This window comes from Acanthopagrus latus, chromosome 12, assembly GCF_904848185.1.
Source record: "Acanthopagrus latus isolate v.2019 chromosome 12, fAcaLat1.1, whole genome shotgun sequence".
NCBI classification, from domain to species: domain Eukaryota; kingdom Metazoa; phylum Chordata; class Actinopteri; order Spariformes; family Sparidae; genus Acanthopagrus; species Acanthopagrus latus.
Window position 1 is genome coordinate 2,843,429 of NC_051050.1, and position 17,470 is coordinate 2,860,898.

Consider the following 17,470-nt stretch of genomic DNA (forward strand, 5'->3'; position numbering starts at 1 on the left):
AAATATAGCATGTGTAGACTTTAAATGATAAACGCGCCCCCGAACGCAGGCCTGACCTCAGTGCTGCAGTGGGGCATGACACCTTCAAATAATACATAATGGGCTTTTATTTTATTTTTATTTATTTATTTATTTTCCATTTGTGTGCAATAAGAAGTTACCTGCATTTTGCCTCCACCCAGTGTGGATATTTGACTCGGTTTCAGACTGACTCCCGGTGCAGCTGCCCGTGGAGGCGGATCTCTCCGAGCTCCGGGCACCAATACAGCTGCAGAGCGGAGGAGAGCGCTCGGCGGAGGGCAGGGGGGGGGGGGAGGGTCCGTCCCCGCTGCGCTCCCTCTCGGAGAGAAAGCTCCGGCTGCCTCAGGATGGCACATCGATCCTCAGACGGCTGGAGCGTTCCCACCCCACACATCTGGATTTACATCAGCTGATCACATCCCCGCTGGACTCTGAGCACCCGTGAACGTTCCCGTCTCTGCGGAACTCAAGTTTGCTTTAATTGTTTGAGAGAGGTGAGACGGACCGGACGGGCCGGGACCTCACGGTGCGTGCGGAGCGGCGCCGCTGTTCAAACATGCTGAACGACATTAAGATCGAGGACCGTCTGCGGACTGATGCCAGCTCTCTGGAGGTTCTGCTGGGTGAGTGTCCCCCCTCCTCCCGAACCCCTCAGCCCCTCTGAACACAACCGGACAGTTTTCACTTTTGTTGAAGAGAAATGTGAACTTGATTAAACAAACTGCTTATTTATTGTTTGTTCTAGTTCTATTTTATCTCTTGGTTTACGGTCATTCGCATTCATCCTCCTTCCTTTGCTGCAGCACAGCTCAGAAATCCTGCTTTTGTTTTGACTCAGTTAGATGTGACAGAAAACGGGCCTCTGTTATATCAGGACGCTGTTTCTGTTGAAAGATGTGTGCAGCGTGTGGATTTGTTAGACCAGCTCAGAAGGAACAGCTGCTTCAGGACAGAGTTTAGTTCCACATGCAGATCTCTGCCTCCAGAACAAAAGCCCGTCTCCATCACGTCAGCCTCAACCCAAACCAGTCCCCGGCCCTCCTCTCCATCAGCTCCACCGACCGCAGCTTCTGTGTCTGCCTTCACTCTATTTACTTTCTATTTCCTGTTTTCCTGGCCTGTTATTATAAGAGGTCGTGTTTTGTTTAGCTGGAATGATCCAAACAGGCCTGAATAATTCCAACTACAGCAGGTTGTTTTCTACAGGCTACCTGACGCTATTGTTAATTCGTATACGCGACGTGGAGACGCGTCAGTGTTCGCCGTGCTCGGTTGGCCTGTCTGGCCTTTATTGACACAATCCAACGTGTCTGATGTCACCATGGCGATGACGCAGCTGGCCGTGACATCTGTAATGGCCTTACCTTCGCGCCAGGTCCGCCGTCGTTGGTGCTGTCGATTTATTCACATGTTCCACTGAAGGCGACATGCAGCAGACCTGCAGTCACACACACACACACACACACACACACACACACACACACACACACACACACACACACACGTTTCCCTTCTGTGAAACACGACCCGCAGAAAATGAATCCGTTCGGCTCAAAAACAAAACACAGGCTGAAATATTTTTAATTTGTCGTGTTTGTTATTTTTGCCTACAGCAGTGGTTCCCAAACATTGTATTTTTGTCAGATAACGAAGTGTCTCACTGTGTGACAGTTTAAAAAGCTGATTGCACTGGGCACCAGCAGGCCCGATGGATCCGCTTCATTCTGTCTGAACGGATCTGTCGACACACCTCACACACCGTGGTCTCTGTGACGACCCCCTGCTGTGCTGCTGAAGCTGACAGATTTTCCTCCTCATATTTTCTTGTCCATGTTATGGCTTTGTTCAGCAGCTCTGCCCTCCCTCCCTCCGGGGGTCCCGCCCGTCACTTTGGGAACCGCTGGTTTACAGCATGAAACAAACCAAGACAGTCCGCAGGCCTCAGTGGGAACCGTTTTCATTAAAGGGCCACTTTCCACTGAGGACATAGTCTCGTCCACAATCCTCGTCCAACAAAGTGACACCTCCAAGTCTAATCTGAGAGATGTAATGTGTTCCCAGTGCCGGCCCTGACCAGTGCGGAGCCCCAGGCAGGACTTCAGCTGGCGCCCTCTTGGATCGCAGTCAATTTCACAATCAATTTTCATTGTTCATACACTCACACAGAAACTGATGAATGTATTCAAAATTTTATTTCTTTTAAGTAACAAGAAATCACAACAAATAAAACTGAAGAAAGAAACAAGTGATAAAAATACAATATAAATAAGGCATTGCAAAAACATATTTTAGTAGGCTACAAAAACAGTTAAGTGCAGTGAAATTTATATATATATATATATAGATATATATATATATATATATATATATATATATATATATATATATATATATATATATATATATATAGCCTATGAATGAAATGTGAAAATGGAAAACTAATAGCATTTTGACTTACAAAGCAGGAAAACAGATTAAAATGAGAGCTGAACAGGCCTGACGTTAACTTTCCAAATGTCCCTGATGAATTTAAGGTGGAGTAACATTAACACACATCGACTCAGCTATTTATTAATTAATAAACAATGCTGCTATTGTCCGAAGTAAGCTAGCAAGTCAAGACTCTGCTCCAACAACAGTAGCTACGATCATTAAACTATTAGTTTCATTCACCTCATCACATCGTCGTCACTGTAGCTGTATCTTCTTCACGTTTTTCTTCCTCTTCCTTCCTTCTTTTCCTTCCCTTGTGATTCCACTACAGTATCAATAAATCTCTGTCTTGGTCTTGGGGTCAACTCGCCTCTCGACGAGAGGATGGCGGCGTCCTTAGCACTCGCCCGTACAGCCTCCTCCAGAGCCGGCTCTGTGTGTTCGTCAGGATTCTGACGGTTTTTCTGGGCCCCCTCTCTTCCAGGCGCTGACCGCCCCCCGCACGCCGTGTGTGCGGGCTGCACGCGGATCATCGCAGACCGCTTCCTCCTGCGGGTGAACGACGCGTCCTGGCACGAGGAGTGCCTGCAGTGCGCCGCGTGCCAGCAGCCGCTCACCGCCACCTGCTTCTCCAGAGACACCAAACTGTACTGCAGGGCCGACTACCACAAGTAAGACCGAGCTCTGCTCCGGCGGGCCCGCCGGGCCTTCAGTGTCTGTGGCGCTTGGTGGAAGGACATTTCTCTAGCTGTTTAACATGACACTTTGCTGATGTCTGAGCCGTAAAGGCTCGTTGTTCATACACATTAGGCCTGTTACACAGCGGAGGTCGGCCGGTGTGTTCAGCCTGCTCGTTATTAACAGAAACCGAACAAAATAATTTCAGAAAATAATACAGAATTAAAGCAGTTAAAGAAAGGAACACAAAGGGGTTAGGGCTCCTCATTGCCTGTTTTTTTCTGCCTAAATAAACTAAATGATCAAATTATTGTTTTCATGACTGAATAAACTGAATAATCAAACTGACACAACAAACACAATTTTTTTCTAGCCTTTCTAGCTTCAAACAGTGTTCTGAGACATTATTTTCCCCTGGAAACAACTTATTTATTCACTTATGGAAAAATACATATTTCTGAGTTTGTATCATTACTTCATTAATATTGTAAATATTAAAATTCTGAGTTTGAATTTCTTCTCCAAAACTACATAGTGCCCCTTTAAAATCAATCGTGATTATATGATTAAAAAAAACACATTAAATCAAAAATGGCATTATTTATTGCATGTGAATTCTGGAAATGTATTTGTAATTTTGACACACAATAAGCCTCTAAAAATCTTTGAGAGGTTTTTTTCACCATGTGCGATATAGTTATCACACCCAGAGGAGACAGGCTGCAACTAATGGTGTTCTGTGTCCCAAGAGACGGTTTTAATGCATCATGCCTGAATCTGATCATCTTGGACAGGTCACTTTATAATCTGAGCTATAGAAAAAGAAGTTACAGGTAAAGGAGCCTAAATTACATCATTTATGGATGCCGAGTTTAATATCACCATTTTTTGAAATATTATGAAAAAGTGTCAAAGATAGAAAGCTGAAAAAAAGAAATGTAATGATTTTCTATGATTTGTTTGTAATTTAAATTAAAAAAATATTTTTATATAAGGAAGGAGATAAGGAAAGAGAGAAAGCAATTTTGTTGTCTGCCTGCATTAGACTTAAAAAGCTGGTGTCATGCATAATGATTGACAAGCAGTCAGACCCTCAGGTCCTGTGTCAGTGTGAGGAAAAAGAGCATGGAATATGCTTTTGGGCTGCAGAGGGCAAGGAGGAGGAGGAAGAGGAGGAGGAGGAAGAGGAGGAGGAGCGGGTGGAGGGGTATGCATTGTGAAAAAGAACAACTTAAAATAAATGAAAACCAAATGATACCAGAATCAAAGGATTGTCTTACACATGAAAATCAGCTGTCCTAAAACAATAATCATATGACTTATTTGATAACAGTAGTTACACAACTAAGAAAGTTTGAGAAGAAACAAGTTAACATTTCTAACGGCAGTATTTTTCTCTGGGCCCTGGTAGTCCTTGTATGTTAAACATAGTCTTAAATCACCTATACAAAAATGCTGCCCTATATCCTTTTGACAAAGTGGAACAGCCAAAATATATTTGAAAAAAGAAAGACTAAAAACACTCCAATGTATATTTCGTTGCCTATACAGATCATAATTATAGTGCGTTAGAATAGGAAATATTTTCTTATTTGTTACAGATTTATGTCCTTAACATTTATCTTCTCAGAATCCCATTGCTAGGGACGATTGTGGCAAATGGCCTGCCCCTTTCTGTGGCATCCCCCCCAAAGAAGCCACATTATTCAATCTGCCCGTTGACTAGATTTTGTCAGAACAGGAAGTAGTAACCCTGGAACTGAGGTGTCCCACACTACCCAGTGTCGCTGCGAGTGTAACTGTCATGATTCTCACAACACTTCAATGGTTTTGCAAAGACAAAGGCAGTCGTGGCTGTTTGTCTGTGTCTATACTGTAATTTACAATCTAAGATTCCTTTCATCTGAAATGAAAATTAGTTTTATTTGGCTATTTGTATAAAAAAAATATATATATATGATATGTATATATGATAAAAGAGCCACAACAGGACACTGAAATAACAATACAATCATCTACTTCAGCAGTTAAGGGGATGTCCTAATAATAATAATATATCATGTGAAGTCTGTGGGAGGGGATTAGTATCATGAGGGCTTTAAAAAACACATTTTATGAAAACACAGGAAACAGCATGGTATTTTGTGCTTATATACAAGCAGCATGTGTCAGATCAATGACACGCAATCATTTTTGAGTTCCAGGCGAGCAGAAAAAGGCACACAAGAAGAAGAATGTGTGAGCAAGACAACACAAGCGTGTAGAATTGTGTTTGGACGGCAGGCTGGTGTGTGTGTGATGTGTCTGATGTGGCTGTGGTGTGACTGTCCTGTGTGATAGGAGCAGTGCTGGTGGACGGGTACCCTGCAGCTGGGTGGTCTCTCCTGCTGTATTGAGGTTTCCAGACAGCCCGGGCAGCGTGCTGACAGCGGGTCGTCTGACTGTCACATCATCTCTCTGCTGGGTGTCTCTGTGAGCCTGTCTGCTTCTCTTAAAGAGCCTTTGTCCATTCCTTTAAACACTCAGTGCCATGTGTCACGGCTGCGTGCTGGAGGTCTGGTGACCTGCAAGGGGCAACAGGCAACTTCCTATAACATTGTACTGTAACGACATCCCAGTGTGCACTCAAAGCCAAATTTCTCAGTGCAGGCCATTCACAGACTGACCTCACCTGTGACTGAGAATCCCTTTCAGAGTGATGATCATTATGTGTGACATCTTGTTGTTTTTTCATACCTGCTCATCTTTTTCATTTTAACATTAAAGCTGGTAAAGATTGAAGTAAAAAGAAGAAATGCACAAAATACAATAATGTATAAATACATTATTATAGAAATGCAATTTAACAATTTAATTAGTAGAGCAATTTAAAAAAGCACTTTAAAAAATCATTTAAGAAAAGCCAAGTCCTAATAATGTGTTTAAAGTATGATCTGCTCATTTCTGAGCTGAGCGGCCCTGCTCGCCAATGCTTAGTCCTGACCTTGGGGCTGCCAACACACCACCTACGTAGATCTGGGGTGGCCTAACTTTTTTCCCACAGTGGGGGAAAAATGAAATCTGCGTTAATCAAATATTTCTAAACTACTGTTAGCTGCTGTTGCTGAAAGACAAAGACATCCACAGGATGTCAGCAGCAACAGGATTGTATAGACAACAGAGAGAAATGGAGAAGGTTTCATTTCTCATGTCAATTTACAATCTGCTCACATATGGCTTGCTCCACATAGAGCCCCTTTAATAATAAGGGGTCCTACATATTTAAATAGTGTTTGACCTTATTAAATATAAAACAGCATGAACAGTATTATATATTTGTTTAAATATATATATGTCATCATTTAAATGTTAAAATCTACTCTGAAATGTGCAGACAACACATGATGTCACACTGAACCAATTACCATTGGAATTTAAAGACCAAATATAGCTGATAACAGTGTACTGATTATTTTACATTTAAACAAAATTGGACCAATACGGTTCATTATACAAGAGAATGCCGACAACAACACTTTTTGATCTGCAGTTTAGAAATGTTTTAAATGCCCTTTTTTAAATATTAAGCTCCTTGTAATAAGTAAGTATTATTTAATAGGTAATAAGACTCTTTTAGCATCAATAGTGAAGCAGATGGATCTATCTATCTATCTATCTATCTATCTATCTATCTATCTATCTATCTATCTATCTATATATGTGTATATATATATATATATATATATATATATATATATATATATATATATATATATATATATATATATATATATATATATATATATATATTTATATATATATTGCGTTTTTGTCCTGTCAGTCTAACCTTTTGATTATTCATTATGAAACCGGGAGGTATATGGGATATTTAACTGTAAAACTGAGCAGGCTCACTTTACTAGAAACCAGAGGAGCTAGTGTCTTCAGAATTAATCAGAGCAGAGACCCCAGCCAGTGAGGATCCAGGAGTAAATCCTGGACCAAGACACAGCGAGCTGTCCACATCTCTAAATACACACCACCCCCCTGGGAGCAGGGAGCAAAGAAAAGAGGCGGGGGGTGTACACGGAAAAACACAGGAACCAGCAGGAGCTCCTTAAAGCCCTGTTCTGTTTGGATACCACAGCTGACCAACAGCCAGCTCAGCACTAGAAAAACAAGCCGTCTTGAAAACTTTACAGATTAGGTTTCATCACCTCTCCAGACTCTTGCCCCAGCAGCCACAGGTTGTCCTCCTCCCACAGTCTCCAACACTGACTAACTACAGTGATTTATGCCACTGGTCCCCTGACCCCACCTTGACTTCAAACAGAGGCAACATGAGACAGTAGGTCGACATGGTGTACAGGGAGCTGTGGAGGGACAGTTTTCAGGATATAGCTATCTGAGGAGCACTTCAGCCTTTAAGAGCTCAGTTCAACTTTACATTTCATTAGGTGCAGTTCTCAATTGTATCTTTTGACAACACTGTACTTATGGTCTAGTTGCGTTAAGGAAAACAAAACCTACATTGTTAGAATAAGGAAAATATTTAGCTTTGGCTTTAAGTGTCTGTTTTGGTCACCACAGACATGCCTGTAAATCCCTCTACCTCCTGATGTGAAAGTCAGATCATCCACATGTAATATCACTATGATGTTGTACATGTAGAAGCGTTGAGATGGCACGTTTGATATGTTCATATTTGAGCATATCAGTGGTTTGCAGAAAAGTTACCAGCATTTTATTCTGGCAAGTGGGCTGAACTGTCAATGGGCAACTTTAGATCTTAACAATGGAAAAATACAAGTCTGAATATTTTCATTTATGGACCATAGATTCTAATGGGAGGAAGCCAGAATGAAGTTTGAAGGAAAAAAATATTCACATTCACAAACTGTATGGCTCTTCAGCCATTTTGCATACAACACTCCTTAACTTCAGACCCTTCACTGTCTCAGTATCATCTCATGAGTGAAAAGTTACTGTTGTGCATCAGTTTTGTTTTGCACTGCACAGCGAATCTGGTGAAAATGATTGAAATGTTATTGAACATCACTCATGGGTAACACTGTAATTACCATCATTAGTAAATGACACATTTATAGTCAATCAAACTTTAGTTGCTAGTTATTTGACTGTTAACAAACAAGAAAAAACATTTATTAAGAAATCATGTATGGTAAAATTATAGACGATGTTTATAAACCTGTATTATAAAGCGTTTCATTGTTTGTTAAGAGTGAAGTGACTATGAACTACAGTTTAAATAACTATTAATTTAGCATTTATCAGTGGTGGTTATTATAAAGTGTTAAGCCATAAATGATGTCTTACAAAACATTATGTTGGAAACCGCATCTGATCACATTTCATTGCTACTGCACACATTTGATCCCTTTACCGACAGTCAGTTTTGAGTTTAGGTGTATTTAGGAAGTGATCTGTGTTTCTTCCCACTGACCTCAGAACAGCTTGGCATTCCTCTGCCACACTGGGACAGACTCTAAAAGTTGACAGAGCCACAAATCATGAAGGGGCTGCAGGCGGTGCTTGGTGATGATGAATCTGCCATCTACATCCACGTCACCCCATCAATCAGTGGTTAATACCACAGCAAGGCTGCTTGAACTCATTCCATTAATCCCATATCACATACTACTGGAGTCTCAACTTGGCAGAAGATATGAATGATCAGGTGTAACTCACATTATCTCATAATTATAGTTAAAATCGTTCACTTATATATTTTATAGAGAGATGGCATGTGGTCACTGCTCATATCTTCTCATGGGAATTGTATGGTTCATATAGTAATAATGAAATGAGTCCAAAAAAGTGTGCAAGCTTTTAAAAGTGAGCAACATGTTTTTCCTACAATAAAATTGGTTTAACAACTTACATCAACATAAGACTGCAGAATGAATGGGTGTGTGGCACCTCTGACTTCTGCCACCCAACATTTCTGCAAAATCACAGATAAGTTAAACTTTTTTTAACTGTAAACTTTTTCTTTAGGTTCAATATTTAATGCTCTTTTTGTGACAACACTCTGGTTAGGTTTACACACATAAACCACGTGGTTAGGGTTAGGAAAGCCTCATGATTTGAATTAAGATATCTGTTTTGGGTTGCCACAAACAATTGCTTGAGATGTCCAGAATTAACCAGTGGTGTCACGCTTTATATATGTGGAAACACAGACTCCAACAGTGGTCTTTGGCTTGTCAGCCTTCTCATCCGCCACCATCCCCTCTACCTCACAACATGAAAGCCAGGTCACAGAAATGTAATTAAGTTACAAAACTATGTGGACTCCTCATATGCAGAGATTTCCGAGATAGAAAACACAGTTCCTCTTGCCGAGTTTGATAGCAGGGGAGCAGCATGTGCCAACATGACAGCTGACTGGCGTAAACTTTTTTTAAAAATGTAATCTGGGAGGCATTACTGTTCCAGCAGTAATTAGACATCATTTTTAGGGGATAGAGTTGCTAATACACACGAGTATCCCTAGGAATTGTGTTTGTACTGGGCTACTCTGCAGCACACAGTATACTATGTGTCCACTGCTAATGTTCAGTGAACATGCAGGTGGAGAGCAGTGCTCATGGTGGTGGAGGGGTTTGTAGAGCATCTTGGTTTCATTTTTAAGAAAGTGTAAATCATTTTGTCTTCACTGTCACCATTACTGTAACCCTAATTAAAGGTTTGCGTCGCCTAACAAGAGCCATACCTTAACCATACTATAGCAACTAGCAGCAAGTGAATAATGACCTGGTGGTACTGAAGGATTCTCCTCACATACTGAAGCCTAGTGTCCACCAAAATACGTGTGGCCATTCACCAAGTGCTGGAAGCGGTATCAGCGAGCACTAATCACTGATCAAATGATCAAAATTAAGAAACACACACAAAATAAATAAATAAATAGAACAGAACAGGAAACAGAATTTGGGAAAAATTAGCCATGGTAGCTCACGTGGTGGAGCGCACACATTGTAATAAGGCTGAGTCCTGGATCCAGCCAAGACCAAAAAATGATTTATACAAAAAAAAACGTGTGTGTCATAGTTGTGTCAGTGTTTGTCTGAGGTATTTGTGCCTTGAGTCCACTTAAAGTCCCTGTAACTCCAGCTCAAAGTACTTTTACCTCAAACTGTACTCAGCTGAAGTAAACACACACCAGAAGAGGCTCTGATGTAAACTAGCATGTGTTAGTAGACACAGAAACAGGTGAGATGAAGTTAGAAGATTTATTAAGTACAGGAGAATAGAGGCGATGAGGAGAGGTTGCCTGCAGTCTAGCAGGCAGGCATGTGATGGTCCAGGGACACTGAGAGGAAGGTTAGTAATACAAATCACTAGGAACACACACTTGGTTGGCCTTACAGTGTAGCTACCACTGAGGTTGAAACAATGGTCTGATGAGGACTGGCTGTGTAGAACCTGGGTTATGTACAATGCTGGAAAATGAGTTGATGGAACAGAGATGGGAAACCTGGAACACTGGGAGGAAGGAAAACAGCAGGGATCTGTTGGTAAAGGCCAAAAGCTACTTTGCAGCAACAGCCATGTGAAGCGTTGCAGTCCACCATAAGCTCAGTGGTGTTGCTGATATTGAACTTCAGCGGATTACTGTTGCACCATGTGATGAGGCTCTCATCAATTAGTTGGACAGTTAATTTCTAAGGCTAGACAGAATGTTTCTCACTGGACATTAGTCACTGAAAGCATACATGTTAATATAGTGATAACTATAATTCCACTGAGAACATCTTTTAATACCTTTAATTATGTACATTCACATTTTCTCTACATACAGTAGACAGACCTGCAACTTCACCGGTGTGCAGAGGCAAACAAGAGGTGGCAATTTGTGGTATTTCATGCTAATTACTCTTGGGTGACATTAGTGTGATGTATTTATTATGTTATTAATATTATTATACAAGAATCCAGCTGTGTTTATATAAACATTGGCATTATACTGACATGTTTTCTGAAGAATTCATAGTTGTTCGTCAGATACTGCAGAAGGTGGCACAGACTGCATGTTCAATATAAAAGGCTTTTTTGTTGGTCAAGACAGTTAGCTTACTCACAAGATGTGTGTGACATGATACAAGGGGAAACTTTAACCATAGGAACAATATGACATCACACTACTGTGGTGAGGATTGTGTGCACTCCTCAGCACTATTGGTTGTTTATGCCTGAGTGCAAGTCAGTAGCCAATAAATGGTGTCAGTCGGTGGGTTTTATGTCCCACATTCTTACTGCTCACGGTTTAATATGTGAACCTCACTTTTCCTCCCAAGCACCACCTCTGCACTTCAGCCAGCTGCAGCTCTAAACATGTCTTTGACATGAAGAGGTTTATGTAGTAGATTCATACATGGGTCTGTGGATCAAAGAGTGAGTCACAGCGGCAGAGCCAAACCACCACCAGGGGGTGGAGGTGGAGGTGGAGGTGGGGGCACAGGCCACTCTGTAGTGTTGACCGTAACAGTCAGATTTATAGAGCATGTTCGGGTGGGACAGCATGCGTGGAGTTTGTTGAATTAATTATTTTAATGACCAGTGACAAGCCAGAGAGCAAATAAGAACCAGATCCTCCCAACAATAGTTCACATGAGACAGACAGACGTCATCGTGTTGACACTGTTTTATATGTGTCCCACTATGTCATGTCTTGACCCAAGGTTTGGCCAGACTACTGATTGGTTTATTTTTTTAGGTTCACTTCCCACAACTGCAACTAGTCTGTTTTTGTGCTCACTGCCCACATCCTTGTGTCAAACACTGGCTGTTTTCAATTAAATACCAACTCAGGATAAATTCTGTTTAAGTTTGCTACTTGCTTCTCGCTTCTTTTCACTATACTTTTCAATTGTTGATTACAGATGTAAATGGACAGTGCATTTCATGGATTTACATTTGTACTCAACAATGTTTGCTCTTGAACTTTTGGCTGTATCGCAGTCCCGATGTGGTGTAATACAGCTGGAACCTCCAGAACACGATTCAACCAGGTTCTCGCTTTTTTATGCTGAAAAAGAAGGAAGAAAGCAAGAAAAAGAAAGGAAAAGGTTTGCACATGTCAGTGATCAACAAATATGGAGTGTATGAACAGATGGACAGCTCAACTTAAAGCTACAGTCTGGAGTTTGGAGAAAAAAGTGGACTTAGCCAGAACATTTGAATGATACAGCTCCCAGGTCCCTCCTTCTTCCTCTCTGCTGCTGCAGCCCTGCCTTCAAAGCCCCTCCCACAGAGGAGCCTGCTGTGCACAAGTAGGCTTGTAACCATGGTAACAGAGGACGCCAGATAACCAAGATATCACATTTAAAATAACAACAACAACATGAGCCCTGATTGTTCTCTTTCTGATCAGTATCACTTGATTACAGTGATGAGTGCCTCATGCAGATCACTGTATATATCCCGAGTAACAATCATTATTTTTCACATTGCCGTAGACGAAGTTACCAGGTAATCATTACCCGGTGCACCGCCAATTCAACCACTTCAGGGCGTACTGAACACAAACTAACGTTATAACTGCCCGGTCACCACTTGTCATAAAGACAAAGCCTAACACTTGAGTTAGTATACAAGCTAACGAGCTAGATTTAGCAGCAAGCTAAGTAGCTCAACTGCAACATCATATGGTCGTATCAAGTATTACTGTAACCGCTGCCACCATAGCCTTGTGGTTAAAACATAGAATGAAACATATGTTAAGAAGGTGTCCTTACTTGTCCAGCAGAGAAGCAGCAAACTCTGTGTCACTCTTGAATCCTTACAAATCCTGCAGCTCCCTCCACCACTGAAATGACGTTCCGATATTTATCCTTGTTTTCTCTCTGGCTCAGTCCAATTCTTTGTTTTACTCTGCTTTTCTTCGCCAGTCTTCTTATTTCTTCTCTTTGACGTGGGCAATGGTGGGGCATTTTTCTGCTCTGTTGTTGTTGTCTGTTCTCCTCTATTGTTTACAGTTTGGGCTTGAACATATCTGACCAGGTAAGAGCAGACACTGCACCTGTGCAGGGGAGGGGCACTCCCCCCTTCATGCTATGTGAGGGAGGGGGGCTGCCAGCATGCACGAGAATGATTGACACTTCTCAGACACTCCCCTTGGCTCTGATTGGTCGTGTTGATCTGGGAGCGGTGGATTCTTGCAAATCAAATTAGGGTCACTGGATGGAGCCACAGACAGTGGATTTTTACACTGCTGACATTTATCTTATTCTACTGTCAGATCATAATGACAATTTTAGCAAATATAACCAAAAATAGTTGCAGACTACAGTTTTTAAAGATATCCCCAAACTGCAGAATCAGAATCTAAGCACAGTTAACAGTGGTCTTAGCTGAATCTGTCTGGACTGGGAGCTTGAAGCACCAGGGGAGAGCTGGTGTTGTTTTCTACAGTTCTATCACCCTGCAAAGTAGCTAGGGGATAGTAGGTTAGCATGTTAACTTGCTAACACAATACAGAGACATCTTTGACATTAAGTCAAAAATGTTATTTCTTTACATTCTGTTGATGATTTTAGTTACATTTTGAATGTTTTAAACAAAAACTCTTAGATATAAAAAAAATTAATATAGTTCACCCTGAAACTATGAAAAAAATATTAGATTCGGCTGCTGCTCACTAGCTAAAGCTCCAAAAGTGAAAAGAAGATACAACAAAAATAATGAATGATATATTAATGCCATAGTTACACAGATACTGTATATGTGCTCCCTGTCAGAATCAGCAGATGCCAGATTATCAGTGGGTTATTTAATGCTCCGTTCACACAGGGCACTGATAGTATCATTCAACTGCATAAAAAAAATCTGGATTTACCTGATAAAAGCTGCCAGGAAGCATAAAAGCCGGTTTGATGTACAGATGACATGCAGCCTTACTCTCGCTATTGGATGCTCTCTCTCTCTTTTCAATAGAGCCTATTATTTTGTTTGTTTTTTCTACTGTTTTAAAGGAACACTGAAAAAATGATCTTCATTGGCTGATTATAAAAATGAATAAACCAACTCTTTTTGTTTTCTTGGCTTAATAAACTGAATAAACAAACTGACCTTAAAGGACAACAGTCTATAATGTTTTACTCTGTTTATATGTGGCGGACCCTGCCACTTTTCTAGCTTTAAACAGTGTTCTAGGACTTTATTTTCCTCTGTGAACAGCTTGTTTGTTTGTTTATTGTAAATATTCAAATTCAGAGTTTGAATTTCTTCTTCAAAACAATCGTACACAGTTTCTCTTTGAGTTAGCGATGTTGCCTCACAGCAAGGAGGTCCTGAGTTTGATTCTGGGGCATTTGGGGCAGGGCCTTTCTGTGCAGAGTGTCTGTGTGCTTCTCTCCGGGTGTACCAGCTTCAGTCCACAGACATGCAGGTTTGGTTAACTGGTCACTCTAATTTGTGCGTAGGTGTGAGTGTGTTGTTTGTCTCTATACTGTATGCCAGCCCTGTGATGAACTGGTAGCTTTGGAAGAATAATCAATACCACAAGCTATAATAGTCTGTGATGATCTGGTCCAAATGTTGGTATGACTGAGCTCTTTTTCTTGGTTCCTTTGTAAAACTTCAAATCTCCATCACTGCGTCTCTGTTTCTGGCACAGCCCTCGTCTTTTCCTCTGCTTAATGTGTTTTATCAGTGCTGCAGGCCTCTCCTGGGAATCTGTCTGCCATTTAGCAGGCTGAGAATGCTCAACACCCCAATGGCTCATCCAAAACCTGCATGCTCCATGACATTATTAGCTTCCTGCTCTCAGCAGTGAGGGACACACACACACACACACACACACACACACACGCACACACACACACACACACACACACACACACACACACACACACACACACACACACACACACACACACACACACACACACACCTTCACTCTATTTCTATGGTTGTTGTCTCCCCATCTTTTCTCTCCGCGCTCTCCTGTGCTCTGTGTCTGACTCTCCCTGGAGAAAGAAGATGTTTGTATTGTCAGACAGCATCTCCACCACCAGTGTAACAGTAATTGCTTCATTGATATTCCTCATCTAATTGCACTGCTGTGGATCATTTGCATAAATCTTTTCCCTTTTTTTTTAAATCATAAGGACAAACAGATGTCTGTAATCTTGTTGGGCTCATTTCACTGCAGCATACATTATGTCTGCTTCTGGGGTCTCTCTCTCTGTTTCTGCCTGCCTCCCTCTGTCTTCACACTGTACTGCGAGAGTATGTGACACCAGGGTTACTAACCCACATGGTGTATGATCGAATTTTAACCTATCTGCTGCTCAAAGCTAACGGCCGGCAATGAGAACAACTCTCCAAGCAGAGCAACACTTACATAAATCTCTATATGATTGATTGCTAATTACACACCAGTATTTATATTCAGAAAGCATAAAGATGTTTAGTAAAAGATGATTTTTTTGTTGTTGTTGTGAAATTCTATAGCTGTACTCATAATGTTTTTGTTTGCTTATTTTCCATGATGGTCAGTGGTTACTGGATTGGGTTGAAACTGGTCCTGAAAGAACCCTCAGGACAATTTACAAAATGTGTTTATTTAAATAGACACAGAACATTTACAGCAATCTGATTAATACAGATAAATCATTTTATACCTTAATTTACCTTGATCTTAAACTTTCAAAAAAGATTTTTGTGTAGTGCTAGTATAGTTCTATCACATCTAGAAGTTAGCTATAAGCTATATGGTAATTTAATCGTCATAAACAACACAGGGTTGCAAAACTTCATGCTACATAAATTATTAAACATACTGTATATACAGTTATTTATATACAAATATGCAACATATGTATTGTGATCCTGCATAACATTCTGAGTGCCATGGATCTTGTTAAATAAAACTCTTATTATTATTATTTTGACAGTAGAGGATCATTCTATCATTTAATCATTTTTTTGAAAATAGCCAATTTTCCACACTTTTCACTGGCAGTGATTGTACAAATATGTACATTGGAGACAAAACTGCAAGTGGTTTACATATTTGTATTGTAGTTATTTCTAAAAAAAAAAAAAAAAAAAAAGGTATGTTACCAGGAATGGATTTTTACTATCTCTGCATTTTTACTTCAGAAAGTCTGAAACTAGTCCATCCTTCCATATGCTGGATTCAGGTATCGGATGAAAACCTGGATTAAGTTATGTATTAAAGATACTTTCTGATGACACATCTGAGGTGCCACGGAGTCAGAAATTCAGATCTGACACATAGTGGCTTCCCCCCCTCTGATATACTTTGGTTTGGTAAACATGATCCTGCTGTGTGCAGTTTACTGACAGCATCTCCGGTTCTGATTTGAACAGTTACCACCTCCTGCCATTTGGTACCACTGAGATCCAAGGTTGCCATGTGCAGCTTTATGGGGATAATTCCAAACTATGCAAATATACATTGCAAACAATGGCATCTTTGTTTTTCAATGCTGCATCACTTTTGACAATCTGGAGCACATAGCTCACAGTGATTGTCAACAACCATTTGTTTATCAGCTGACATACAGGAAGAAATAGTATGTTTAGCACAAAGCAAGTGATAAAGACATGCAGTGATATTATACCACAGTCGATGTGCAACATTTCCAGCCACTGTGTTTTTTAACACTAAACTTGTGATCAAACTTTTTTGTCAGTTCAATTAGATTTTGTTAGTTTAGTTCAATTAGAGGCGACTTGTTCATCCACACACACATCAGTCATGGTCCTCTGAGGGGGCACATGAAAACATGTATGCAACACATCAGCTGCTCCCACTGAGACCTGCGCTATAAAGCACCATTTGTGATTAGGGAGGTAACTAAAGCTAACTTCACTCTGTGTTTTCAGTGTTACTACGCTGGTGGAGTTCTTGCCGGGGCGCATCACCATGGTAACTAATGCTGCACACCTAACCTTCTCCAGAGCAGGTTTCAGTTGAAAGAACAGATCAACACATATGAAAACACCAACCTCTGACACATTCAGTCTCTGAAAAATCATCATTCATAAGAGCTTGTCGCTGTCCTCCTGTCTCCTTCCTTTCTTTTCTTTCCTTGTTGGCTGCAAGCAAGCCAAAACCAATTTTTTATTGTGCTTTATATACCAATATCATCTAAGAGAGACTGAAACCAATAAGGTATGGTCCAGAGATTGTTTGTAACTACTGGGGTTGACTAAAACATGCACGAAGAATACATCCAAGCAACATTTAATTCATGAAATACATGAATGTAACTATAGTTGGATGATCTACTCGCACCCTAATGATGGAGCGGAGTCGTTTATACATTCACAGTCAGTTATTTCACTGAAGTTGATTGTCAAA

The 17,470-nt window shown here is 40.7% G+C and overlaps 1 protein-coding gene across 1 annotated transcript; it reads left to right on the plus strand.

The window, feature by feature from the left end:
• The first annotated feature begins 410 nt into the window (after window positions 1-410).
• LOC119030065 (LIM homeobox transcription factor 1-beta-like) lies at window positions 411-3,332 on the plus strand. The gene is made up of 2 exons (XM_037117395.1): window positions 411-644; window positions 2,939-3,332. Exons 1-2 carry the CDS (start codon window positions 578-580, stop codon window positions 3,127-3,129), a joined length of 258 nt encoding a protein of 85 aa, XP_036973290.1. The 5' UTR covers window positions 411-577; the 3' UTR covers window positions 3,130-3,332.
• Window positions 3,333-17,470: the final 14,138 nt, after the last annotated feature.

Excerpts from the sequence above, each read along its gene's own strand:
- LOC119030065 (XM_037117395.1), top strand. The coding sequence starts at position 578 with ATGCTGAACGACATTAAGATCGAGGACCGTCTGCGGACTGATGCCAGC. Across the intron at positions 645-2,938 it reads CTCTCTGGAGGTTCTGCTGG|GCGCTGACCGCCCCCCGCAC; the intron begins GTGAGTGTCCCC and ends CCTCTCTTCCAG.